The 27,418-nt window shown below is 44.9% G+C and overlaps 1 protein-coding gene and 1 long non-coding RNA gene across 9 annotated transcripts in view; one reads left to right on the forward strand and one right to left on the reverse strand.

Annotated features, from left to right (window-relative positions):
* LOC309653452 overlaps positions 1-27,418 on the forward strand; it is a 249,713-nt gene that overhangs the window by 191,305 nt on the left and 30,990 nt on the right. For 6 of the 8 annotated variants that reach the window (XR_014259171.1, XR_014259172.1, XR_014259173.1 and 3 more), the window contains 3 exons: positions 20,203-20,290; positions 20,485-20,638; positions 25,113-25,209. This is a non-coding gene — a long non-coding RNA (uncharacterized lncRNA). Of the gene's footprint in view, positions 1-20,202; positions 20,291-20,484; positions 20,639-25,112; positions 25,622-27,418 lie in introns of those variants that run through there. The other 2 variants (XR_014259178.1, XR_014259176.1) reach the window with 2 other exon arrangements.
* LOC309653432 (anosmin-1) overlaps positions 17,513-27,418 on the reverse strand; it is a 189,743-nt gene continuing 179,837 nt past the window's right edge. The window contains exons 10-14 of the mRNA XM_082448098.1: positions 22,699-22,793; positions 21,322-21,493; positions 20,352-20,572; positions 19,130-19,271; positions 17,513-18,032 (exon numbers count right to left, since the gene is read on the reverse strand). Coding sequence (XP_082304224.1) covers positions 18,007-18,032; positions 19,130-19,271; positions 20,352-20,572; positions 21,322-21,493; positions 22,699-22,793 — 656 coding nt within the window. The 3' untranslated portion in view covers positions 17,513-18,006. The remainder of the gene's footprint in view (positions 18,033-19,129; positions 19,272-20,351; positions 20,573-21,321; positions 21,494-22,698; positions 22,794-27,418) is intronic.

Raw genomic sequence — 27,418 nt, forward strand, 5'->3', positions numbered from 1 at the left:
GGCAAGTTGAAGAACAGTGCATATAGTTTGGATTTATGTAAAAAGATTTTGCTCTGTAAGATCACAGAGGAAGGGATGCAAGGATACACATGAAAATGTTAGCAACGTGTACCTCTGGGTCGCTGAGAAGGTAGGGAGTAAGAAACAGGAACTTTCCGTACTTAGTAGATGTGTGTGTCTCCCACCTGAGTGTTTCAGTCTGAGAACATATCCAGGTCCTGTGGAAGGTAGATTAATGCTGCCCCACAAGGCTCCACACTCTAATCCCTGGAATCTGTGATATATTACCTTAGGGGGCAAGGGGGAGTTAAAGTTCCACATGGAATTAAGCTTGCTCACCAGCTGAAAACAGGGAAAGCGTCCTGGCTCATTTGGATGGATCCACAAGGACCCGTAAAGGTGGAAGAGGAAGGCAGAGGAATACAGCGTGAGAAGGACTCCACCCACCGTGCCGGCTTTGGGGGAGGGGCAAGGGGCCTCAGGCCGAGGAGCAAGGTGGCCCCTGGAAGATGGAAGAGGCAAGAAAACGGGTTCCCCAGGGCTGGCCTCACATCCTCAGGTTTTCTGGATCTGTCCAGTCAAGGACTTTGGCTGAACTTGAATAGAGTTTATGGCATGTCAAGCACCAAATGTTCTGCTGCAGTTAAAAAACAGAGGGAAAGAGGGAAGCAAATCAAAGTTTTCTTCTGCAATGCCGTTGTACAGAAAAATCTGGAAGATCACGCAGTGGTTGAGAGCACCAATTTTTAAGCAAGTTAATAAGGAGTGGCATACCAATTTCAAATGCAGCGATAAAGTGTAGGCACTCATGGGGATGCATAGACTCTGGTTTTCTCGAGAAAGCGTGGCTTGGAGAGTTACTGGATTGGACTCCAAGGTCCGTTTTCAGAGCTTCCCTGGTGGCCAGGAGCATTGAGGCCCGTTGTCTGCGTTGGCTCCCCAGTGGGCTGGAGCTTCCGAGTGATTTCCTGATCAGATGTCCCGCTTCCATTTCCCGCCTCCCACCCACCATCAGCAGTTCATCACTGAGCAGGGCGGTCAGCCGTACAGGCCTCCCTGGGTCGACAAAGTGCGCTTGTGGACGTGGATAAGCTCTCCCCCTTTAAGCCAGCATTGACTAGAAGGCCCCCTCCCACCCCCAAAGCCCAGCCTTTGTTTCTGGGACTAAAGCTTCCTTGCCTTTTGATTCTGGACAGACATCAAGAAAACAGGCTCCAGCCAAGCCCTAAATGCTCTGTGGGGGGGGATGATGAGGATGGACCAAAAACTCCACAGCAAAAAGCAGCCCTCAAAAATGACTTCTGAAGGTGGTAAAAAAAAAAAAAAAAAAAATCATGCCCAAGGTTCATCTCTTGAAGACTTTTGGAGACTCCACAGAGCTCGCCGTCCGTCTCCATAAGAGACAGGTTTCAGGCCCTCAGCCGTGCTGTCTGCTGTAAAATGCGTGTTGATATAAGCTGATCTCACGTAACACAGCGGGGCTGCGGTTGGCCAGCTTGTGCTGCCAAGCCCGAGGGCGGGATGGAGATGCTGCGCCCTGGGTGACTCCCACCCGCATCCCCCGGTGTCGTCTTTGGCTTTTTACAGGTGCTGGCTTGTCAGCAACTGGATAAATGGCTGATGTTTTGGCTTCAGGGGTTCCTTGGGGAAGCTGGCACGTGGCTAAACGACAGTCCGGCACCTGTAAACGCACAGGGGTGAAGGTGCCCAGGGGTTTTGTGCACGCCGTGTGGAGCGTTCACGCCAGCGCTCGGACCACAGCTGCAGGGGCCAGCCTGTGCCTTTCCTGCCACGTGAACGGAACTGGGCCTGGGCTTCGGTCTGGAACACCTCTGGGAGCCTCTGGGAGATCCCAAGGGACAGTCCTATAGATGGGGTTGGGGGAGGCGGGTGACAACGCGTCAGCCCGGAACCAGAGTCACACCCTGATGTTTTGGAGGAAGGAAGTGTGAGTGAATCTGATGATAAGGAAAGCTCGGAAATGCTTTGCATCACTGTTCCTGCAAATATTGGGGCGTCTTTCAGCAACTCTTCCCTCTTGCATGACTACCTCTGGGAACGGAGGACTAGTAAATCCTTTCACTGTCAAATCTTAAACCATTGCATGCAATTATTTTGGAAGAAATTATAATTATCCTCACGTAGACAAACAGGGATACTGGGCCTTCATCTACTGCTTAGTCAATAAACGTGTTTTAAGGAAAATAATTACCCCATGATATATGTGTTTAACCTTTGATAGAGTTCATCCAATAATCACTTATTTATATACAAATACAGTAAAAAAAAAAAAAAAAAAAAAAAGTACTGGGAAACACCTGCCCCTGTAAATGCATCTTCAACTTGCAGTCTAGGGACTGGGCAGATATCGAGAGCTCAGAAACATGGCATGAGCCAAGAGTACAGACCTCACCACCTGTTCTATATTCCAGACCACCCAGAACATTCAGTCACATCAAACCTGCAAAAAGGAGCTTCTTTTTAATTCTTTTCTTAAAACCTCTAGGCAGACTTCCAAATTTACCATCTGACTGGCAAGTATTTGCCAACCCCAGGGTGAGTCATTGCAAACAAAACTGATGACTGTATAAATGCAGCACTTTTATTCAGATTGTCAACCAAGTCCTTAAAAGTATGTCTCCTGGTTTCCCAAATTTACTCAGAAACAAACATGTAAGGATGATTTTCTGTGTAAAATAATAAAACAGTTATGATTTCTCCCCTGCTATCTGGGTAAGAGAAGGAGGAGAGAAAAAAGGAAAAGATTTTGTAAAAGAACTTTACGGTTACCCGTATCTATTAGTCTGCGTTCCAGTAGCCAAACCCAAGCCATACTGCAAGAAAATTATGCTGTGGCACATCGCAAAAGACTTCAGTTCTGTCTGAGGGTTTGGACGACCCCTTTAGGCAGTGGTTCTCTGTCTGGCTGCATGTTACAATCAATCCAGAAGCCCTAGGGACATTCCACCATCCAGATTCTCAGGGAATCCATGAGGGTAACTCCAAAAACAAAAACAAAAACAAAAACAAAACTGGATAAACAAACAAGCAGAAACCCTCCTACCTAGCAAGCCACATATATACATAAAAAGATATATTTAGTATCATTTACATTTCATATATATATATCTACATATGTTACACATATATACATAGTATTTTATAAACATATATATGTAGTATTTCATAAGCATCTATTTACACACACATATATAAGATCCCGTGCTTACTTATAAAGGCTACGCGGTATCTTTTGTAACTGGAGCTGATGGAGGACAGGCTGGCAGACAGAGTTCAGTGGTTAATTTTGTAACTGGAGCTGATGGAGGACAGGCTGGCAGGCAGAGTTCAGTGGTTACCGGCTAGGATGCTGGCCTGACATTTGTGGCCTGGGTTCATCTTCATGCTCTGGAACTCACCAGCTACCTGATCTGAGCAATTGACTTAAACCGTTTATGTCTCATACTTGCGAGCCTGCAGATGCTGTCTGCCTCCTGGATGGTAGAAATGAATGAGTTAATGCAAATAGCACCCTTAGCCAAGTGCTTTACAGTTTGTCCTCTCAGTGTTAGCTCTGGGGTTGATTCTATTAGCCGTTTCTCTAGTAAGATACAAAGGGTGTCTTACAATCAAACGATCAACCCAGTGCAATACCAGGCGTGTCCAATCCACAAAGGACTGAGGGATGGTTTCCATTATTGGTAATGAACCCAACTGCATGTGATGGGCCGTTGTTTGAGATGAGGAGAGAGATACCTGGGGTGGAAAGGTCAGTCGGAGTCAGGTTTGGATCGCACACGACCCGGGGCTGTAAGCACACCGACTGCTCCATTCTAATTGGCTCCCCAAGACTGCATTTAAACCACTTAAGCTGCCTCTGTGAAAGGTCTTCCACAACAGCCAGGAAAGAAATGTAATTTCTACTAACACACACACTAGAATATCCAAAACTAGATTTGACTACCCTGTGTTTTATCAATGTGTCCCACAATAAATTCTCAATTACACCCAAAAGACTGAACGGGAGACGCCTGTGTATAGGAATACCTACATCCGTCTACACCTGTATATATTTGCGTGCATCCTCAGATCTGCAGCTACATCTTTAGGTATCATTTACTCAAGCATAAACTAGGGGAGAAAAACTTCGGTTCACTCCGGTGTAATCAGAATGTGATGCTTCAGTATGACTTTTACTTCTTCAGCTCCACAAGCAGGATGTTTATAACATGTACTATTCAGCACCTCCTCAAGGTCAGGAGGACTGGTTCTCACCATGGGAACATCTTAGAATTACCAAGGGACCCTTTGAAACAGCCCTGATGTCCACGCTTCACTCCAGACCTGAAGGTGCCGGAAGACACTGGTTAAGACTCCCCTGGGATCTAATAGGCAACTGGGTTTGAAAGCATCTGAGCTGGGGTGGGACGCATGCACACAACTGGAGGTGTTTGTTCCGAACTTACCTTTAAGTGTTATGTTCATCTGAAACCCAGATCTATTTCCTACTTTAGGCAAGGTCTGACTTGCTAAACAGGAATGAAGTTCACCGTTCCTTTTTTTTTCCTCCCTAAAACCCACTTCTAGATCATAAATATGCACCTACATTCCTCTCAATCCATGAAATGAGTTTTCAAATCTGTGGATTTCACTTATACATAAATTTAGTTTCATTGGACAAGACAGATCTTTATAGACAGAACTGGTATGCATGCAGCTTTAGGAAAACAATTCATTGCCTGAAATTCAAGACAGTATCAAACGCATATTGAGTTGATCATTTCGATAGCATTAAAGTTAAAATCATCCATGAAGCAAATAGCATTCAACCTGAGGGAAATTGCAAAAATATACAATACTTCCTTAAAATGAATTTCTTTAAGTTATGGTATTTCAGATGTTCTTTTGCTTAAAAAATAATGGCATGTACACATATAATAAAATCACATAGAACTAAATACAAACACATGTGCACATGTAAATCCAATGACAGCTGAATAAGTTCTATGGATGGTGTTGATGGCAGTTTCCTGGTTATGATACCGTACTACAGTACAGTTTTGGAAGATGTTAACCATTGAGGGAAACCGGATGAAATTCTAGGGTAATAATTTCCCTTCTTTTTTGTTGTTGTTCAAGTATAGTTGATTTGCAATATTGTGTTAGTTTCAGGTGTACATCAAAATGCTTCAGTTATATATTTATATATATTTTTTCAGATTAATTTCCATTGCAGTTATTACAGGAAATTAAATATAGTTCCCTGTGCTATACAGTAAATCTGTGCTGAATCTGTGCTGCTTATCTATTTTATGTATAGTAGTGTGTAACTGTTAATCCCATACTCCTAATTTATCCCCCTGTTCCCTTTCCCCTTTAGTAACCATAAGTTTATTTTCTATGTCTGTGAGTCTGTTTCTGTTTTGTATATAGATTCATTTGTATTACTTTTTGGATTTCACATGTAAATGATATGATATAACATATGTCTTTCTCTGTCTGACTGACTTCACTTAGTATGATAATCTCTAGGTCCATCCACGTTGCTGTAAATGGCAATATTTCATTCTTGGTTACAGCTGAGTAATATTCCTCTGTGTGTGTGTGTGTGCCCGTGCGCGCGTGTGTGTGTATGACACATTTTCTTAAATCTGTTGTCTGCTGATGGGCACTTGGGTTTTTCCATGTCTTGGCTATTGTAAATAGTGCTATGAACATTGGGGTACATGTATCTTTTTGAAGTAGAGATTTTATTTTTTCCAGATAAATGCCCAGGAGTGGGATTGCTGGATCATATGGTAGCTCTATTTTTAGTTTTTTAAGGAACCTCCATACTTTTCTCCATAGTGGCAGCACCAATTTACATTCCCACCAACAGTGTAGGAGGGTTCCCTTTTCTCCACACCCTCTCCAGCGTTTATTAACTGTAGACCTTTTGATGATGGCCATTCTGACCTGTATGAGGCGATACCTCATTGTAGCTTTTATTTGCATTTCTCTAATAATTAACAATGCTGAGCGTCTTTTTCATGTGCCTGTTGATTATCTGTATGTCTTCTTTAGAGAAATGTCTGTTTAGGTCTTCTGCCCATTTTTTGATTGAGTTGTTTGTTTTTTTTTGTCATTGAGTTGTATAAGCTGTTTGTATATTTTGGATATTAATCCCTTGTCAGTCGTGTCGTTTGCAAATATTTTCTCCCATTCATTAGGTTGTCTTTTCATTTTGTTGATAGTTTCCTTTGCTGTGCAAAAGCTTTTAAGTTTGATTAGGTCCCATTTGTTTATTTCTGCTTTTATTTCTTTTGCCTTGGGAGACTGATCTAAGAAAATATTGCTATGATTTATGTCTGAGAATGTTTTGCCTATGTTCTCTTTTAGGAGTTTTATGGTATCATGTCTTACATTTAGGTTTTTAAGTCATTTTGAGTTTATTTTTGTGTATGGTGTGAGGGAGTATTCTAACTTCATTGATTTACATGCTGCTGTCCAGCTTTCCCAACACCAGTTGCTCAAGAGATTGTCTTTCCTCCATTATATATTCTTGCCTCCTTTGTCATAGGTTAATTTACTATAGGTGTGTGGGTTAATTTCTGGGCTCTGTTCTGTTCCATTGATCTATATGTCTGGGTTTTTGTTTTTGTTTTTTTGCTACTACCACACTGTTTTGATTATTGTAGCTTTGTAGGATAGTCTGAAGTCTGCAAGGGTTATGCCTCCAGCTTTGTTCTTTTTCCTCAGGATTGCTTTGGCAATTCTGGGTCTTTGGTGGTTCCATACAAATTTTAGGATTATTTGTTCTAGTTCTGTGAAAAAATATGGGTATTTTAATAGGGATCACATTAAATCTATAGATTCCTTTGAGTAGTATGGCCATTTTGACAATATTAATTCTTCCAATCCAAGAGCATGGGATATCTTTCCATTTCTTTGAATCATTTTCATTTTCCTTTATCAGTGTTTTATAGTTTTCAGCATATAGGTCTTTCACCTCTTTGATTAACTTTATTCCTAGGTATTTTTTTTTTAATGAAATTTTAGACAGGATTGGCTTGTTGCTTTTTTTTTTTTTTTTGATATTTCATTGTTAGTGTAAAGATATACAACAGATTTCTGTATGTTGATTTTCTCTCTTACTACCTTGCTGACTTCATTTATTAGTTCTTATAGTTTTTGTATGGAGTCTTTGGGGTTCTCTATATTGATTATCATATCATCTGCGAATAGTGACCATTTTACCTCTTTCTTTCCAATTTGGATACCTTTTATTTCTTTTTCTTGTCTGACTGCTGTGACTAGGATTTCCAATACTATGTTCAGTAGAAGTGGCAAGAGTGGGCATCCTTGTCTTGTTCCTGAATTTAGTGGGACGCCTTTCAGCTTTTCATTGTTGAGAATTATGTTGGCTGTGGGTTTATCATAAATAGCTTTTATTATGTTAAGATATGTTCCCTCTATACCCACTTTGTTGAGAGTCTTTTTTTATCATGAACGGACACTGAATTTTATCAAATGTTTTTTCTGTTGAAATGATCATGTGGTTTTTGTCTTTTCTTTTGTTAATGTGGTGTATCACGTTGATTGATATGTGTATGTTGAACCATCCTTGTGAACCTGGAATGAATCCAACTTGATTATGGTGTATGGTTCTTTTGATATATTGTTGGATTTGGTTTGCTAATATTTTGTTAAGGATTTTTGCATCTGTATTTATCAAAGATATTGGCCTGTACTTTTACTTTCTTGTAGTGTCCTTGTCTGGTTTTAGTATCAGGGTGATGGTGGCTTCATAGAAAGAATTTGGGTATATTCCCTCCTCTTCAATCTTTTGGAATAGTTTGAGAACAATAAGTATAAGTTTTTCTTTGTATGTTTGGTATAATTACCCAGTGAAGATGTCCAGTCCTGCACTTTTGTTTGCTGGGAGGTTTTTTTGTTTGTTTGTTTGTTTTTTGTTTTTGTTTTAAAGATTCTATTTCACTTCTAGCTATCAGTCTATTACAGTTACTTATTTCTTCTTGACTCAGTTTTGGCAGGCTGTGTGTTTCCAGAAACTTGCCCATTTCTTCTAGGCTGTCCAGTTTGTTGGCATGTAACTATTGGCATGTAACTAACTATGGAAAACTATAGTTTTCTCTTATGATTTTTTGTATTTCTGCAGTACCAGTTGTTATTTCTCCTCTTTCATTTCTTATTTTGTTTATTTGGGTCCTCTCTCCTTTATTCTTCATGAGCCTGGCTAGAGTTTTGTCAGTTTTGTTTATCTTTTCAAAAAACCAGCTCTTGGTTTTATTGATCTTTTTGTTTTTGTGATCTCTGTTTTGTTTATTTCCTGTCTGATTTTTATTATTTCCTTCCTTCTTCTGACTTTGGGTTTTGTTTGTTCTTTTTCTAATTCTTTGAAGTGGTACGTTAGGTTGTTTGAGATTTTTCTTGTTTCTTGAGGAAGGCAGGTACTGCTAAGAACTTCCCTCTTAAAACTGCTTTTGCTGCATCCCCTAGATTTTTGTAAAGTTGTATTTTCATTGTCATTTGTCTCAAGGTATTTTCTAATTTCCTCTTAAATTTGATCTTTGACCCATTTTTTTTCAGGTTGCAGGAAAATATCTTTTTTAACTTATGATTTTTACTTTTAAATATTTTACTTTTTAATTAAAAATTTTATATAATTTTTAAAGATTACACTCCATTTTCTGTTATTACAAAATATTGGCTGTATTCTCCGTGTTGTACAATACATCCTTGTCTTACACCCAATAATTTGTATCTCCCAGTCTCCAACCCCTATATTGTCCCTCCACACCCCCACTGGTAACCAGGACTTTGTTCTCTATATCTGTGAGTCTGCTTCTTTTTTGTTATATTCACTGGTTTGTCTTATTTTTTAGATTCCACACATAAGTGTTACCATATAGTATTTGTCTTTCTCTGTCAGACTTATTTCATTTAGCATAATGCCCTCCAAGTCATCCATGTTGCTGCAGATAGCATATTTTCATTTTTTATGGCTGAGTAGTATTCCTGTGTGTGTGTGTGTGTTTGTGTGTGTGTATGTGTGTGTGTGTGTGTGTGTGTGTGTGTGTGTGTATACACATCTTCTTTATCCATTCCTCTGTTGATGGACACTTAGGTTGCTTCCATATATTGGCAGTTGTAAATAATGCTGCTATGAACATTGGGGTGCATGTATCTTTTTGGATTCATGTTTTTGTTTTTTTCAGATATATACACAGGAGTGGAATTGCTGGGTCATATGGTAGTTCTATTTTTAGGTTTTTGAGAAACCTCCATACTGTTTTCCACAGTGGCTGCACCAATTTACATTCCCACCAACAGTGTACAAGGGTTCCCTTTTCTCCACATCCTCACCAACATTTGTTATTTGTGTTCTTTTTGATGATAGCCGTTCTGATAGGTATTCCATCCCCTCACTTTCAGTCTGTATATGTCTTTCACCCTAAAGTGTGTCTCTTGTAGGCAGCATATTGTAGGTTCTTGTTTTATTATCCAGTCTTCCACTCTGTGACCTTTGATTGTGTCATTTTGTCCATTGATATTTAGAGTAATTATTGATAGGTGTGTCCTTATTGCCATTTTAAACTTTGTTTCACAGTTCGTTTTGTAGTTCTTCTCTGTTCATTTCTTCTTTTTTGTTTTTCCTTTTGTGATGTGATGGTTTTCTTTTATAATATGCTTGAGTTTCTTTCTTTTTGGCTTTTGTGAATCTCTTGTATGTTTTTGACTTGTGGTTACCCTGGGTATGTTAACCCATAACTATACCTACTTGCTTTTGACTTATAGTAATATAAGTTCAAACACATTCTAAAAGATCTACATTTTTTTACTTCCCTCCCCTACATTTTGTGATTTTAATGTCCTATTTTACACCTTAATGTTGTTTATCCTTTTGCTGTTAATTGTAGTTATAATCACTTTTACAGAATTGTTTTGATTCTTTTTTAATCTGTGTACTGGCTTACCTAGGTGATCTTCAGTCCTTTTACATATGTGCTTTTCCTATTGTGATTTTCCCTTTCCTATAGATTCTTGCTTCTTTTCTAGGTAGAGAGGGCCTTTCCATTTTTCTTTTAGGATAGGTTTAGTATTGCTGTATTCTTTCAGTTTTTGCTTCACCGAGAAATTCTTTCTCTCCGTCTATTCTAAATGATAATCTTGCTGGGTGGAGTATCCTAGGTTGCAGGTTTTTCCCTTTCAGGATTTTGAATATATCTTGCCACTGCATTCTGGCCTGCAACGTTTCTGCAGAGAAAGCAGCTGGTAGCCTTGTCGGGGTTCACTTGTAATTGACTATTTTTAGCTTGCTGCTTTTAGAATCCTCTCATTAAGTTTTGCCATTTTAATTATGGTATGTCTTGGTGTGGGTCTGTTTGGTTCATCTTGTTTGGAACCCTCTGTGCTTCCTATACCTGGATATCTGTTTCCTTCTTTAGGTTTGGGATGTTTTCAGCCATAATTTCTTGACATACATTTTCGATCCCCTTTTCTCTTCCTTCTCCTTCTGAGGTCCCTGTTATGTGTAGGTTGGCATGCTTTATATTATCCAATAGATCTCGTTATGTTGCTTTCATTTTGTTCATTTGTCTTCTGTCTGCTGTTCTGATTGGGTGATTTCCCTTATTCTGTCTTCCAGATCACTTATTCATTCTTCTGCATTACTTAGTCTCCTATTCATTGCTTCTAGATCGGTTGTTATCTCGGCAATTGAATTGTCTAATTTTGACTGGTTCCTCTTTATACTTTCTACTCCCTTGTTACAGTACTCTGCATTTCTATCAATAATCTTTCTTAATTCCTTTAGCATTTTTATTACCTCCTTTTTGAACTCAGGGTCTAGTAGACTGGTGAGGTCCGTTTCATTATTTGTTCTTTCAGGGGTTTCTCTTGTTGTTTTAATTGGGTGTAGTTTGTCTGCTTTTTCATTTTACTTTCTTTGTCTCTGTGAATTTAGGAGAAACAGTTATCTCCTGTGGTCTGAAGGGGTATTCGTACGTGGGAGTGTTTCCATGTCAACTGTGAGTCCAGTATTTTTGGTGTGAGGGCTTTTTTCGTATGGTTGTCAGCCACATCTTTCTTTGCTGTGCTGGCCGTTATCCCCTTGATAGGGGGCGCGATGGGCATTGTGACCAGAGCCTGCACTGGATGTCAGGCGGGGCCTCCCCTTTGCTCCACGGCTGTCACAGCCCTATCGGGGGGCAGGGTCTGCTCCCTAGGCGTTGGAGTAGAAGCCTTGAAGGTCAGGTTTGATAGGGCTCCATTGCCCTTAAGTGTGTGCTCTGTCCCCAGGGAGGTGAGGGGTGGAGCACTGAGGCCCGCGTGGTCACAGCACCCTACCCACTGCCTGTGCAGGCATCCACGGTCCTGCCCAGAGGCAAGGCAAGGTCGCGTCCCCTTGTCCGTTGTGTTCGTTGCAGACCTAGTGCTTGGCTGCAGTGTGGAGTTGGCTGGCGCTGGGGCAGGGGCGCAGTGGCTGCAGGAGTTGAATTGTTGGTGCTGTCGCCTGGGGCCTGGGTCTCCCGGGACCTGTCGGCCCCCGATCTGGCTGCAAACTGTAGTGGGGGGCGGGGTGGGGGTGGAACGTGACCGTCACACTCCATGTGTCACAGCACAAGAGGGGGCCCAGTTCCTACTCTTTTAAAAATTCTCCCTGTCACCCACAGCCAGTTCGCCGAGCATGACATTTTCCGTAAGCGGCTGTTGTCCGTAAATATGTTCTCCAATTTATAACAAAGTCATGTTCCCAAGACACACCTGTGTGAAAGCCTCTCTGCAAAGGAAATCGTACTGAAAACGTTCATTGGTTTTGAGTCTCTGCCACGGCCCTCCACCAGCCCTCCACCCCTGTGAGCCCCATAGTCTAGCTCAGGGGGTCAAGAATGTGTGGAAGTGGAGTTTCTCTTGTAAGTCGCAAGCCCGGGCTCTGGGCCAGGAGCCCACAGTCCCTCCGCCCGTGGCAGGGGTGGCTGGAAGCAGGGAGGGTGGACACCAGTCGGAGGGGCAATGGCCCCGCAGCTGTGGGGCGGTGACGCCTCAGACCCCGGCTCGGACAAGGGCAGCGTCACAGGTGGGAGGAGGTTGGGGGGCCGGGGCCGGTGGGACCTCGGTGCTGAAGCCTCGGTGGCTCAGCCAGCTGGCGCTGGGGCTCAGCGGCAGGAGGGGCGCCACCTCCGACAGGATGCCCGGGAGGAGTGGGACTGAACCCAGACTCTCCCTGGTCAAGATCAAGACCAGGAACGTGCCGTCTGCGGCGTCACTTCTGCTTACTTTTCACTTGAAAATCAGAGGGATAAGTTACCCTGCAAATAAGTTCCACTTACTGCTGAAACTGAACACGATATATGCGTGCGTTTGTGTTTGGCAATGAGGTGGTATTGCCAGTATTTGTTTCTATTGAAGTTAAGACTCACATGACATCAACCGGGCCAGTTTAAGTGTGTAATTCAGTGGCCTTTAGTTCACGTTCAAAGTGCGCAGCCATCCCCTCTGTCCGGTTCCAAAACAGTCTCACCGACTCCAAAAGCAAACCCCGTCCCCCATGAAGTAGTCACTTTCCATCCCCTCCCCGCAGCCCCAGGCAACCACCCATCTGTCTTCTGCCTCCATGGACTTTCCTGGTCTAGAAAGTTCACAAAAATGCAGTCACACAACAGGGCACCGTTTGCGTCCAGATTCTTAGGTGTCGCTAATACTGTTTACTAAGAATCTATCACCATTGTTTGTTCGTTCTGGTCAGCGGCCAGTAATTTTCAGACTCTGTCCATGTAACGGCTTCTGATTACAAAGAAACAAAACAAACGATTACGTGATTTTTGTCAGGAAAATCCCATCATTTTGAAGTAGCGACTATGAAAGACCAAAGGCAGGACAAGTGGCTCGGACGCCCCTCGGCAGTAACCCCAGACGCACAGCTGAGAGGCTCGCGCCCCAGGGCTGTGCCCCCGTCTCAGTGTGGGTCCCCGGCCACGGCCACCGCTTCTTCCCATCCGTCGGGGCTTAGCTGAACGGTGAGCCCGCAATGCGTCCTGCCTGAACCTCCATCCTCAGCACCCCACGGCCGCTCCCTAACCCAGCGCTGCGCGGCCTTTTCACCCCCTGGCTTTTCACACGTGCGATGTCCTTATTGCCAGTCTCTTTCTCCTAGAGGAAGACCCCTGAAAACCTGGCACCTGCCAGGCTTGGTCAGTGTCCCAGCTGTAGAGCGGGACCAGGCAACGGCAGAGACTAAGGACGTTTCTGCTGAGTGAGTGTCTAATAAATAAATAGGTGATTTGATGGAGAGAAAAATAATCCCGGCTTCCCTAAGTTAACACCTTCCTCCTCGTGCTTTATGAAAGAACACTCTTCTAAGTCCCCCGTGGAGATGCTGTGGGCACAGCGCCTGCCAGTGTGGCGGCCGCCGGAACCTCTCCAGACGCTGCACGGGGAGCGGAGACCGCAGCCGTCACTGGCCTTTGGTGTTGAAAACACCGGGGTGTGGGTGAAAGCTTATTAGCGCTGCACATACCTAGCCTTTTATGGATACATCCTGGGGGCGGGGAGCGATTTAAACTTGTAGACTATTGATAGAAAATGCCCCCAAAACCATCAGGAGTCAGGGCTGTAAACGCGATGAAAGAACGCTGAAGCGCCAACTGTCCAAGTCCAGGATAACTTCTTCAGGCTGACGTGCTGCCTTGTTGCACTTACCAGACCTCAAATTCCCTTCGTACTGACAGGGGAGTGAGGCTTTTTGCATCTCTCTGGGGCCGTTGGAAACTGTTAATTTTTCTTTTTAAATGGAAAGAAAATGTGCGTGCGTGTGTGTGTGCGTGTGTGTGTGTGCGTGTGTGTGTTTTCAGGAAACGAGTCTAGTCCACTGTGTGGGTTTAAAGATCCTTTATTACGGAATCAGTATGTACAGACTCTAACATGAAAATAATGAGTCACAGAGTATCAGCCTATTTACAGTGCTTTTTTGTTTTTTACAAATTTTTTTTTACAAGATTACTTCTCCCTAAATAACATAATAGACACACACAGAAATCAAACGTTTTTTATTACATACATAAATAAATATTGACTTTCAATGACCTCTCTAAGGGACATGATTTCTACAGGCCATTTGGATGAGAAGGTAGCCGTTGTGTTATCTGCACACTATAATTAAGTCAAGAAAAAGTCATAACAGCTTCACATACAGACCTCTGTTAATTACCCTGTGAATGGTGTATAACTTGCTAAAATGTTCAGTAGAGGTAAGAAGCTCAGTCTGGCCATGCAAAACCGTAGATAAGAGTCGCCATCTTTATGCATTTATATTTTAAATGAATCTTAAAGTACATGCAACAGATATTTAGCCTCTGTGTTCTGGTCACGACGTCAAAGTTTGCGTAACAACATTGAGATATTTGCAATCGTAGGAATGAGTAAACTTGAGGAACTCCACAGCACATGGTGTAAGAAAGGGCATTAAGTAAATAAGCCGTTATCACAAATGACACTGACTGATTCGTAGGACAAAATTAATATTCGTACTCACGTGATACAGACTCAAGTCCAAATTCAGCCTTTTGATCGGACTTTCAGTGGCGATAAAAGATACAGTCAAGGGCTTTGAAGTCCAGTGTAATCACTTCCCAGCCGTTCCTACTCCTGCGAATTACTTGGTTCCTCATACAGGGCAAATTCTCATCTGTTCAGTAAACATTACGAAGCAGTGATTCTCAGCTGGGGGTGACCTTACCCCCCAGAGGGCGTGGGCCATGACTGGAGAGCTTGTGGTTGTCCCCCCCCCGGGGGCGGTGCTCGTGGCAGCTGCTGGGTGGAGACCTGCGATGCTGCTCGACGTCCTGCAGCGCCCAGGGCGGGGCCCTCGAACAGGGAAACGTGCAGCCCCAAACCTCAACAGTGCTGCGGTGCAGAAACCCTGCTCTGTACATTGGGTGTAGGTTCTTCCAGCTTTCTAGGACATAGATCTATTTTTCAACTTTGAATTTTGTTTAATAAACATTTCAGAAAGTTACCTGTCATCAATAGGTCATATTAAAACACTAGATGACGTGAAGGGCACACATTCGTTTATAAAAACTGCTCCATAGAGGCCACTTAGAACAAGGGGTAGCACAGATAAATCCATCACTGAGGAGTGAATGTTCTAAGTAAAAAGAGCGCGTGTAGCCTCGATGTACATGGAATTAGCCACCTGTCTTTGATGATGTCATATGTTTGACGAGCTCAGTTTTTTAGAGAGTAAATACTATCAGTTAATATACTTTTTATCATGTGAGAGAAATGCATCTAATTTCCATAAAACGTATCAGAGAGCCAGCCACTAAAACTGTGTTTTAAAATAAGAAACAGATCTTTTTAGCCCTTTATTAGGGCACTCAAATTTTAAAAATTCAAAAAGTAGTAATTATTTTTGTTCATTTGACTATTATTGAAGATTACTGAAATTCATAAAAGAAACTCAGGTTTCTCTCATTGCCTAATTAATAGCATTTTCTTCCAATAATACTAATAAAATTTAAATTATTGAATATTATAGCAGAATGAAATGCTCCTAAGAGCTGCTTCAGATTTTTTTAAGGAAGGTGTAAGCTACAGAACCTTTATCTGAACGGAAAATATATTTGCTCAATGTCTCTTACCCAGACAAAAGAAACATAATTAAATTTTATAAAATTAAGCTTATTTAATAATTTAATAATATTTTGTATCTATGTATATACTCCTGCATTTTAAACTATACAACAGTACAAACATTTGCTGGCATGAATACTTGGATTTCTTCATGACAAATTAAGGTAAAAGATAAGCCTGTAGCCAATAATGTGAAATTTTCATTTTTGAAGTTTTAAGAATTTGAAATTCAGATGCTGGGAATGGCACTAGAGTAGATCATAGTTTCAGAGACGATCTCTGTGTTTGCTCAAGCTCAAGGGCGTTTGAAATGAAGGCTGTTCCTGTTCTCTCCATTCAAAATTTGTAACTCTTGGAACCAGGTGATTTCATGACACCTTGTGCTAAAGTCCATCCCAGGCCACGTTAGGAGCTGCAGAAAACCAGCCAGAAGTGCCGTGAACTTCTGTTCTGAGATTTCCCACGGAGCCGCGTGTCCAAAGCTGCAGAACACTGTCTGCCTTATCGACTTTTAAACAATTTTAACGCACAGGAAGCAGTTTTCAATATCCTCTTTCAGGGATCCATGCCTACAGACTGTGTCCCCTGAGGCTGGGCGTCGATTTGGTAACCGACAGGGTCTGTCCGTGTTCTGCATGGCACCTGCTCTCAGACAGAGTGGGAAGCCTCACAAGGCCAACACATTCTCTCTCCTCTTCACCCCACCGGGAGCGGTCAGGGTGCCCGCAGGCTTTCGGGAAACGTAGCAAAACGACCAGTTCCAAGTCCCACCGTGAAAACCCAAGAAAAGTGTACTGAAAATTTCCTCGTTCTACTTGTGTAGGTAGGTAATGAAATGAGGAAGCCTATCCTTTAAAATGTTCAATTTTGATAAGTTGCTCTTTTCTCTTAGTGTCAGTACTGACGGGGAAAACAGAGGACCCTAGTGATCTTTAGGAGAACTGTGTCTTCATCCACCATTGCTGAGCTGGGAAAACAATTTGTTCACAGATCCGTCCTCAAGGTATATGTGTGTGTACGTATGTGTGTGTGCACGTATGTGTATACGTATACACACGGAAGCACGCGGACACACACACATACGTGCCCGTTTCAAAACACACATATGGGTATTCCCTCGAGGAAAAAACTATATTAAACTAAACATTTCTGGTTTAAGGCTGCCGCAACATACCCTGCAATACTGTATACTGACCACGTGTTTGACTTGCGTTCATGCTCTGAGGGCTTAGCGTGGAACCTGGGAAATTTTTCAAATAAGGTATAATACATTTGGAGGAGTGAAGGAAGGTTAGTCAAAGGCAAGTAGCTGTCCTTCTCCACCAACCAAAGCCCTTCCGCCTTTTCTACATTACGGACAGTATTCTACCATGTAAAGAGCTTGCTTTCGTTAAGAAAAGGCAAATCTCAGTAAAGACTTGAAAATATTCAATAGTTGGGATTCTTTCATTTCAAGCAAGAGGTTTTGTCAAGTTTTAGATACATGAAAGCTGCAAAACAAAGCACATCAGCAGCCGTTTCCCACATTAAGGAAAAGCAGAAATAGCGTATCAGGAAAATCTCTTACAGTATAGGATGAAATATTAAAAAGTATCCCCAGAAAAGACTTTTAGTTTCTCCAAGGCAGACTCTGGATAGCAGCGTAAGGCACTGACTCCTTTCTGCTGTGGATGTCTTCCCTAAATCCTCATTTACAGGCTGAACTCTTCTTTGCCTTTGTAGAAAATGAAGCTTAGGTGCTTGAAGTGGGAACATTTTAAGTCTAAATTAATGGGCATATTGCAGGTAACAAGTTTTCAGCTAAAAAATCACGTGATAAAAATCATCTTAAGAAGTATTTGAATAAATAGGGCCAAAAAAACTGTATACTCTTCAGTCGATTTTGCAAACCAAACCAATAATTTAATTTCAAAATGTTTATTGAGTAACTTGATGCTTAGTTACTATGTGTATGCTTATTACGTGTATAAATTGTGTGTTTGTTACGCCGGTTTCTCTTGAGAATTTGCTGCTCTAAATTCAGGGAAGTCTCAGATCTGCAGTAATTCACTTGAGATTATAGCTAAACCATATATGGAAACAGATTTTGCAGTGAAACAGGCCTGGCCTTCGTATTCTCCATTCTCACAGGAAACTGTGTCCACCTCCACCGTCTCACCACTTGTCCCTGGTGTCCAGGCGCGTCCGAGACAGACAGAAGCGTTTAGTGCAGTAAAGTTAGATGGGGCGGGAGGTCCTATGGGAAAGGCCTGGCGCCCCCGTAAGCGGGCGCGGCCGGTTCTCGAAGGTCTGCGAGCTGACACGCTTGCTCGGGGTTCAGACGTCTCCGGGAACAGGTCAGTATCTTTCTGGAGGAGGCTTGTAATGGTGTCAATGATGGTGTTTCAGGTGGGGTCCTAGGGAGACAGAGCAGACGTTATCAGTCGGTTGTGATGCTTTACCCGGCTGGCTGAACGGACAGTAGGAGCGCGTTTACTGTGGTGAAAGCCTTGGCCCCGGGCACGCGCTCCCTCCTCTCCTGACTCTGAAAGTGCAGAGGCACATTCACTCTCCCTCTTTTCTCTCTGCCTTCCCCCCCGCTCTTTGGTTCCCTCCCTAACGCTAAAAATCACAAGAGAAAGAAGACAAGCCCCTTCCTTTAGGCTTACAATTATATAAGCAAGCCAAAATCCTTTGTATTTCCTCAAGAAAGTTTAAAACTTAACACATGCTCTTATATTACACAGAATTTCAGTGGAGGAACATCGGGACCGCATTCACCCAACCCTTATAAACGTAAGGGGCCATCAAGCTCTTCCACGGTGATGGTTTTTTTCTTTAAATTTGAAGTGCAGAAAGCTGTTGGGGCAAATTTGATCCATCATTTTTTAAAAAACAAACAGAAGTAAAACTAGAACAACTTCTCAGTTTTCTTCTCAACACATAAACTTAAAAAGCCATGTCAAAGGTTTAAGCTGGAAAAGCAAAGTGCGTAATTTAAAAACCAACAAGAGGCTCATTGTTTTGAAACAATAGGTGACAATTATTTTTAACGTAGCATTAAGTCAAGTAGATTGATTTGGGTCATATTATGAAGAAAATTCATGTAATATAGATTATAGTAACAACATATGTAATAAGAAAATAAGCCCCGTAGCCAAATACCATTTGCTATTTTGTCATATTTGAACATCTTAATTTAAAAAAAAAAATTCAGATTGATATGAGATGATAGATTTTTCTTCCCCCCCATGTGTATCTGTGGTTAAAAGACAGACAAGGAGAAAGCATGCATCATGCAGGGGAAAAAAATGGAAGTATGGAAAAGGAAGTAACAGAAAGGAAGGGAGGGAAGAGGGAGCAGGGCCAGGAAGCGTGTAAGGTGGGCTGCGGGCAGCAGGCGTGGCCGCCAGGAAAAGCACATACAAAGGGCTGGAAGAAGTTCAGGTTGAGAGAATTCCCTATCCGTAGGAACCTGCAGTCCCCAAGGCTCGCGGGGGCCCCCGGCACTCACTGTGTGCAGCCGAGGGCGGGAGGTCGGGGGTCCGGAAGGTCCTGATGGTGGCGGGTCCCTCCCCGCCCGCGGTCAGCACCTGCACCTCCAGACGGTAGAGGGTGGCCGGCCGCAGACCTGGCACCGTGAGCACCGAGCGATCCTGAGGGGGGACAGGAGAGGACGCGCCCGTCAGGCACCTCTTGACCACAGAGCCACACAATGGACTCTCTCATTCTCTGCCCGTTTCCTCCTGCCCGCCCGCACGCCCGCGATCACCGTGTAAACGCGGGTGCGGTTGCTTTGACACCCCAGTGTGGTCGGTTGAACGTCTGTCCTTGTTTGCTAGAGTCCTGCCCTGCCGGGCAGCCTCGGCACTGAGAGCCCAGCTCTTGGCAGCTGGGGACACTTGCAGAGTTAAGATGGGCCGGGGCCAGTCTCTGGGCTCACCCCTGGGACCGCATTTTGTATTCCTCAACCTAAGACTTTCCCATGGTTTAAAGAATTCTTGATAATCCACATTTCCGTGAGCGAGCCCACTGTGTTCCTTAAGATGCAGTATCTATCTGTCAGTGCCCGTAGCCAACAGTGTTTATGCCAACACATTTTTCTCAAAACTCAATAAAACCTAATATATACACACATAGAAAAATTACTGTCCAATTCCATGGAATTTTTCCTTCCGGGATTTAAGGGGTTTTTTTGTTTGTTTTTTCTTTTTCTTTTTGGAGCAGGAGTTGGGTATTCTAAGAGCATTTTTAGAGCGGGTAAAAGCCCATACATGGGTTTTTTCCCCAGCCAAGGAATTAGTGGCCTGGAAGACAGGCCAACTCATTATGGGCTCTGGCCAGATTTGAAGCGGGGAAACAAAGAGAAAGAACAAGGTTCTCTTAGCTATTTTCCCCCAAATTTAACCCTTCAAACGGGGCCTGTCCACTCGGGCCAGAGGGACACGGGCTTCACAAAGGAGAAGAAAACGGTTAAACCACGTGCATCGCATGTCGACAGGAGACGTGTGTTGAAGAGGGGGCTCCAGTAATCATGGTTCATCTAGACGACCGTTTGTTCACAGCAGCACTTGTGGTGTCTTTCAGTACTTGCGAAGTAATACACTCGGGAGAAGAAAGCGTACACACGCGACGCAACAACTAGCCCCAGCGTGATGGGACGCGGGCGCCGACAGTGAGTGACCACCCCGCGGCGCGGGTACCGGCCCGAGGGCCCGGGAGGGAGGGGCACGCACCGCCGGGAGGATCTGGGACTGCAAGATGATGCTGTTGGGAAGGCCGTTCTGCCTGCTCTCGGTCGTGGCCTCGGCCCACGTCACGTGGAAGCCGGTCACGGGCCGCTGGACGGTGGCCTTGCTCGTCTTCCAGGAGAAGCGCCCCGTGACGTTCGTGTCCCGCACCACAAAGGAGGCCGAGAGGTTCTCGGGTTTGGCGTGCACTTTGGAATGAACGTGACCTGGAGCAGCGGGAAGAGGAAGGCCGGGTCAGGGGATGGAGAGCGCGCAGGGGCCCTCGGCGGCAGGTACGTTCCGTGGGGTTCCCGCTCTCCGGGGCAGGGGCGGGAGCGCGGGGTCAGGCGGTCGCCCCGGCGACCTGTGCGGAGGCAGCCTCAGCCCTGCACCTTCGTGCCAAGTGCTTCCGATCCCTTGCGGGCTACGTTGGGAGTCCTGCTTTGGGGGTGGGAGACGGAGGAAGAATTTTGTGATCTGGCGGGACTTGGCCACTTAGAGAACAGGAGAGACGGCAGTGAGACGGGTGAATATTCAAGGTACTACAAGAGTTGTCAGAAGTTACTAGAAGGCGTTCAGGGGTCTGCATCTGAGAATAGCTGCCCCCGTTGTAGGGGAGGCTTGGGAAGGTAAAGACGGGGCGTTTGGAAAGCGTGTCGAGGTAACGCCCATGGCAGAGGGCCGGGATAAAAGTGAAATCGTTTACATAAAGTGCGCCAAAGCGCAAGCAGTACATAGACCCTTGGCTTCATTTCTAAAGGGCTGATACGCCAGCAAAGGCTGTCTCGCCAAAGCTGTTGCAATGAGGAAGTGACGCGTGCCTTCGCACGTATGTTACCTCCCAACGGGGCCGTCACGCTGCAGTTTAGGAAGGGGGATACTTTGGGTTTGTAGGGTCTTGTGAAATGCGGTCTGGAAATGTGTACAGAGTTGCCAACATCACAGCCGCAACCTTGGAAGTTCGCATGAAACGTACCTGCGTCACTGGGGCAGCTGACGTGCTTGTGGCTTTTCCCCTTGAGAGCGGAGCACGGCGGGGTCGTAAAGAAAACGGTTTCTGCTTTCAAGCGGCCCTTTGGCCGTGTGGGTTGGACGGTCACCTTATATTTGCAGGAAAATGACAGATCTTGAAGAATCATGTAATTTTCCTAGAGAGAGAGAATATGCTAACAGTAAATCTCACGAGGGTACGAAATTGGCAGGAGAGGAAATCATACCTCCAGCAAGGCTGTCTTCCTATATATGGGACGTGTGCAACACGGCTTTCGTAAAAAGCGCAAAGGAGACAGGGCCCCTGCTTTCATTTATTACAACTGTGAGAGGCTCCCACGGGGTGGGACACAGGCTCCAGAACCCGACAGGACGGCAGTGCTTCCATGTCAAAGCAGCCGACCTGCAGCCCTCGTGACCAGCCTGGGTGAGCTGGCAGCAGCGGGGGGAGGTGGGAGGCAGCGCGGCGGGTAAAGCTGTAAATAGACACCTAAGTTTTTAATGCAAAAAAGCTAACTCGGGCTTCTCTGAGACACAGGCGTGCTTTAGCTGTGAGTTTTTCCTTACGGAAAAGAAGACATTCTTGAGCAGTGTATTTCCTCCCCTTCTGGGAGGGCTGTGATTGCTGCCGGCCGGAACTCTGCGATTAAACTGGATTACGAAAACCAGACTCAACTGCGGCGGAGTGAGAGGCTGAGGGTATAACCTTACGCTAACAGGAGAGCCGACACTGACGGGCCTAACGAGTTTGTGCGAGGTTTCCTCGCCTTTGGCTGTTGGGTGTGCGTGCCCATTCTAGGGGGTAGTTGTCAGGGCTTCGTGCACATGTACGAGAGCTGCAGCAGGAGCATCTCTGGGACCCTTAAGGGCAGAACGTCACAGGACGGGCCGTCTCTTTCGTTACCTGGACAAGTTGGTGGAAGTTAGGGATGCAGCAAAGGAGATGATGAATGATAGTGTCATATAGAAATTCCCCGGGGAAATGAGACCTTTTTAGGTCATGGTGCCAAGTCAAAATCCAGAAAACAATTCAGAGCTTTCGTGCAATTAAGATGAAACACCCAGAGACTGGCAGCGTTTCCCCTGTGTCGTGGGAGCTCCCTGCGAGCTGTGTCCTGAATGTCCGCATCTCAGGGCCTGCCCTGTGCTGACTGATGACGTGTGAGGTTGTGAAGGGCCGAGGGATGAGTGAACAGGTGACCCTGTGTCTCCCGCTCCCACCTGGTCATGGGTCCCGTAGGGAGCCCGGTGAGGACGTGTTACCCACTGGCACATGGCCTGCACCTCTCTCTGTCCAGCTTTGTCCCCCGATCAGGTGAGTCTAGAAGCCATTCAGAATCCGGCATGTCGGCCACCTCCTCACCTGGGTCATGCCCGAGGATGCCTCCGCCCCGGCAGACTCGTTGTGGGCACAGACTTCTGGAAACCACTGCACGTGATACCGACTGCCACCGGGCTCTGAAAGGTCAACACCAGCCAATCAGCAGAAAGAACGTCTGCAAGCCACAGTGCACGCAAGTTCTTAAAGCACGACAGACCAGGAGGGAAGGACGGCGTCCTGCAGGTGATCCAGAAGTGCGGACACCAACCGGAGGAGGTGGGGCTCCCGAATCTCTGACCAGAGTGACGTCGGGGGAAAAAGTAATAAACCATCAAAGGAAAAGTGAATTGAAATACGAGAACCACAGAGAAAAGACTAATTAGAAAACTCATAGCAAAATGACTCCACAGAGGTCTGGAGAATAACCTAGCCATGGTGTCCACAGTCAGTAAATCCCCCAACAAAGGGTAACACTCAGCCAGCCATTCTCTTATTTCCTAGGCTATACGGGAGACTCGTCTCAAGTCTCTGAATCCTACATTTTTCTGACCAAGCTGATGGAGAGGCTGTGAAGCCCAGGCAGGAACAGAAGCCTCTCCCTCCACTTGAAGACCTGGCCCTTCAGACGTGCTCCGTCTCGAGCCTTGCTGTGACAGGGTCCCCTCATCAGAAGATACAAGGTGGACAGCCTCCCGGTAAGCGCACCCTTGCAGTGGGTGTGTGCGATCGCTACGGAAACAAGGCCGGCTCTCAAAGCCAGCCCAGCACACGGGCTCCTTAAACGTTTCCACTTCCAGCTGGAGCAGTGCATTTGCTGCACGTGTCTTTACTTTGGGCGACCGAGTGGAAAAACAGACACCGTGATGAGAAGCCGGTCGCTGAGTGTGGGAAAGGAGGTCCGGGCAATCCTGGGCTGAATAATCACCCCAGTGTGTCCCCGCGTGTGAAAGGCATTGCTTCCCTGGGTGATTAGCATCTCGTCCGAATGCTCAGGCCAAGTGTTTGATGGAGGTTTTCCGAGGGGAAAACTCTTGGATGAAATTGGGTGCGTCTGGTGGGAACTTGCTCCGAGCACTTTGGAACGAGAAAAGAAGAACTTTCAATCTGAGAAAATAAACAGCAAGCAAGCGGGCACCAATGGTGTTTAGCTAAAAGGGGAACCCCCTGACTAGAGGTTTTTAACTTTTTACATGGCAGACATCAAGGGCTTTTTTTTTAAGAAAAGAATTGTACGTTATACATTAAGTCTGAAGTCAATCATTGAGTGAATTCATATCCTTTCTTTCAACAAGTGGTGCCGCTCTAGGCATCGTAGTGAAGTAACCTCCCAGGAGCAGCTGCTCTCACGCCTCTTAAATCCTAAGGGGGCTGGACACGGAGGGCGAGAGAGGGACGGCGTCCTGGCAGAGGGTTGCGACTGTCACTCAAGCGCTGGCGCAGCTCACGGAGGAGCTGACCTCGGAGGGGAACCTGGAAGGAGGCTGGCACCGGGCCTGGTCGGTGTGGGTAACGGTGGGCAGGGCACCGTCCAACACCACTGTCTGCCATGACGAAAGCTTCTGTATGTGGTGACCCCTCGTCACCACATTGCTGCTGCAGCTGAGGAATCAAATTCTTAAATCACTGAAATCAATTTAAAATTCAGCTGCTCCACGGGGCTCGTGGCTCCCGTGTTGGACAGGGTAGCAAGTTCCAAAGTCGGGCACAGAGCAGGACTGACATTCCCTGGTCTGGAGCAGCCAGGGCTGGGTTCCAGTTTGCTGCACTCCAGTTCTAAGATGTGTAATTGATACCCGTGGCTCCAGGTCTCCTAAGAACCCCACACATATCTGACAGCATAATCGTGTTTTCATAAGAAGACGCACCGAGCAACACATTGAACCCCTCAGCTCTCAAGGCCGCCCTGCCCGAGTCCACGCCCGCTCTCTCTGGATCTGCCACCTCCGTGAAGAATTTCACCGAAGCCCAAGGCTTTCCAAGCCGGCTCTGCGTTTCTGCCTTCACCTGAGCTGTTCCCTGGGGGAGCTGGTGTTCCCAACTTCCTGTCCCATGTAGATGCTTTTCAAACTCAGCGCTTCTAAAACCACACCCTTGATCCCTGCCCTCAATTGCCCTTGCATTCAGCTTGCCTCTTATTTAATCATGCCTTTTTGTTTTCTGTATCTGTGATGCTCTGACATCTTGCAGCCTTGCCGACCCTGCCGGGACTGCCCTCCCAGGGTGGCCACTGCCCAGATAGCAAACAATGCACCCGCAGGCCTATGTGTCCTGTGCAGACCAGCCGACCCAGAGCCCCCTCCCCAGCACCTCCTCTATGGGGCCCTCACACTCTGGGCCACCACCCTCGTCACCCCAGGGCCAGGTGCCAGGCAGCTGGGGACAGCCCCTGCGCCAGAGCCACCGAAAGTATCCAAACTAGCCAATCCTGAGACCATCTTGCCTTTCCTACTCCCCAGAGTAAAGGCTCCTGAGCACAGTTTCCTGTTTCCTGACCGACCCTGGTGCTTCCCTGTGTGGCCTGAGTGGTGTGGAGGGTCCCTGCTCCTGGAGGCTGTGAGTAACAAACTACCTTCTCAGTGGCCGTTGTCTCTGGATCTGTTGCCTTCACCAAAGCCGAATAAAACCCACTCTTTAAAACATGATTAAAATGAACAGGCTGTCCTTCACGGCACTTTTTCAGACACACACACAGCAGTCCACACTCTTCCAAGCTTAATCAAGAACTAGCATGCGTTTCTCATGTGGGTCTACACAGTCAGTTCTCGTTATTCACGCAAGTTGGGTTTAGAAAATCACCGTGAATGCCGAATTAGCAAATCCTGGATGGCTGTTTCTTGGAGAAATACAGTGTTAGTTTCCTGTGAGCTTCTGGTCACCACATTTTTGCCAGCCAATCAATACATAATTTTATTTTATGTGTGTTTTTAAAAAACTTATTTAATATATATTTCTTATAAAGTCATAATTAATTGTAACATCTCTTTACTTAAAAAACTCTAGTTGAAAATATTTTCATGATCCTGGGTAGCAGGATGGTAAATTTCTTTTGCTTTCAGTATCACAATAACGCTTCCACTGTACTTTCTTTTTAATCCATCACCATCTCAAAAACGACAAATTTAGCCACTTTTTTACCTTTTCAGAACCTCATCACACACTACCAATGTGACCGGCACCTCACAGGCAGCCTCATGTATAAATCAGCAATTTTTCTCTTCCTTCTTCTGGATGCACCGTATTACTGATTCCTTCACACTGAACTCACACCTGGAGGGGGACAAGCCAGCCACACATCTTCATCGAAAGGCACCGTGTCGCCCTCTCACTGAGAAGGCTGAGAAACACCAGGCAGCACTCCACCACTATGCTTGGGGCCACTTTAACCAGAACAAATCTCCAACAAAGAGCAAGAAAATGCAACAAAACAGACCAGAAACCCATGGCACTAAACAGACCGTGCAAAGGATGTGTTGCCAGTATGAGAGCGGAAACGAGAGGGCAGCGTCCCCTCAGCTTCAGGTGGGAACGTGTACGTGGGGCGACTCAAGCCCATCGCCACTCCCTGCACGAGCATCCCCACAAAGGACCACACAAGCGCCCCCCAGTACTGGCTAGGGGGTCACAAATAAATCGTAGTGACTACACGAATCTTCACATACACACTCTGTCAGTAGTGAGTATCCACTGTGTCCCCTTTCATTTTAAAATCAGTAGCATAAGGTAGCTTTTTAAAAAAACAAGCTCCACAGCCTTTTCATATGTTACCTTTAAGCCAGTCCTCACACTTTGGTGCAGAGGTATTGACTGAAGTGGTCCCACTGCCATCACTGGATTTAAAGAGTGATCACTGCAGGCCCACGTTTCCGGCACTTTACATGCAGTCTCAGCAGTGTCTGACATCCCTCCCTCTTCTTAAACCCCTTGCCCGCCTTGGCTTCTGTCTCAAATCTCCCCGTTTTCTCCAGTTCCTCTGAGCACTCACTTGCATTGTCCTCTGCTGCATCACCCCTGTTTGTCCTGAAACTGGAGTTCCTTCCCGCCCGGTCCTGGTCCCTCTTCTCTCTAGGGGATCCCACCCTTATTTAAGAACTTATTCTTAAACGCTACGTTATTCTGGTCCAAGTACTACTTTACAACTGTACAATGTTCTACCTATAATAGTTGCTTATAGACACTTGTTTGCAGTGACTTTTCTTAGTTGTAAATAATACTGTTAGCTTGTTTCCATATAAATATTCTGGTGAATTACTAGTAAATAAGCAACCAAGTAACCAAGAAGAAAGCAAGGAAAAAAAGTGCTTCTGACTAATCCTTATTTTGAATAAACAGAAATGAAACAGCCAAAAAAATGTCTTAAATAAACATTATGTCTACAATCATCACTTTTAGTCAATATTGTACTCAAAGTCTCAGCCAGCGTTAAGACGGGAAAGAAGCAAAATAATTCTCATTATTTATGGACTACGTGATTGTTTTTATAGAAAATGGAAAAGAATCATCAGATGAAATGCTTTAATGGACAAAGTAATATTAACAATATATTTGGATTCACAGTCAATATAAAAATATAAAATATCAATATAAAAAAATAAAATATATTTATATATGCCAGCAACAAAAATTAGAAAATGAAATGGAGGAAAAGTGTGCCATCTATAATAGGATCAAGATAAACACAAATACCTTGAAATAATCATGTTAAAAGGTATTATAGCCTCTATGTGATATATTATAAAACACAGCTGAGAGAAAACTTTTAATC

Source organism: Balaenoptera physalus, assembly GCF_965194825.1.
Source record: "Balaenoptera physalus genome assembly, chromosome: Y".
In the NCBI taxonomy this organism is placed as follows: Eukaryota; Metazoa; Chordata; class Mammalia; order Artiodactyla; family Balaenopteridae; genus Balaenoptera; species Balaenoptera physalus.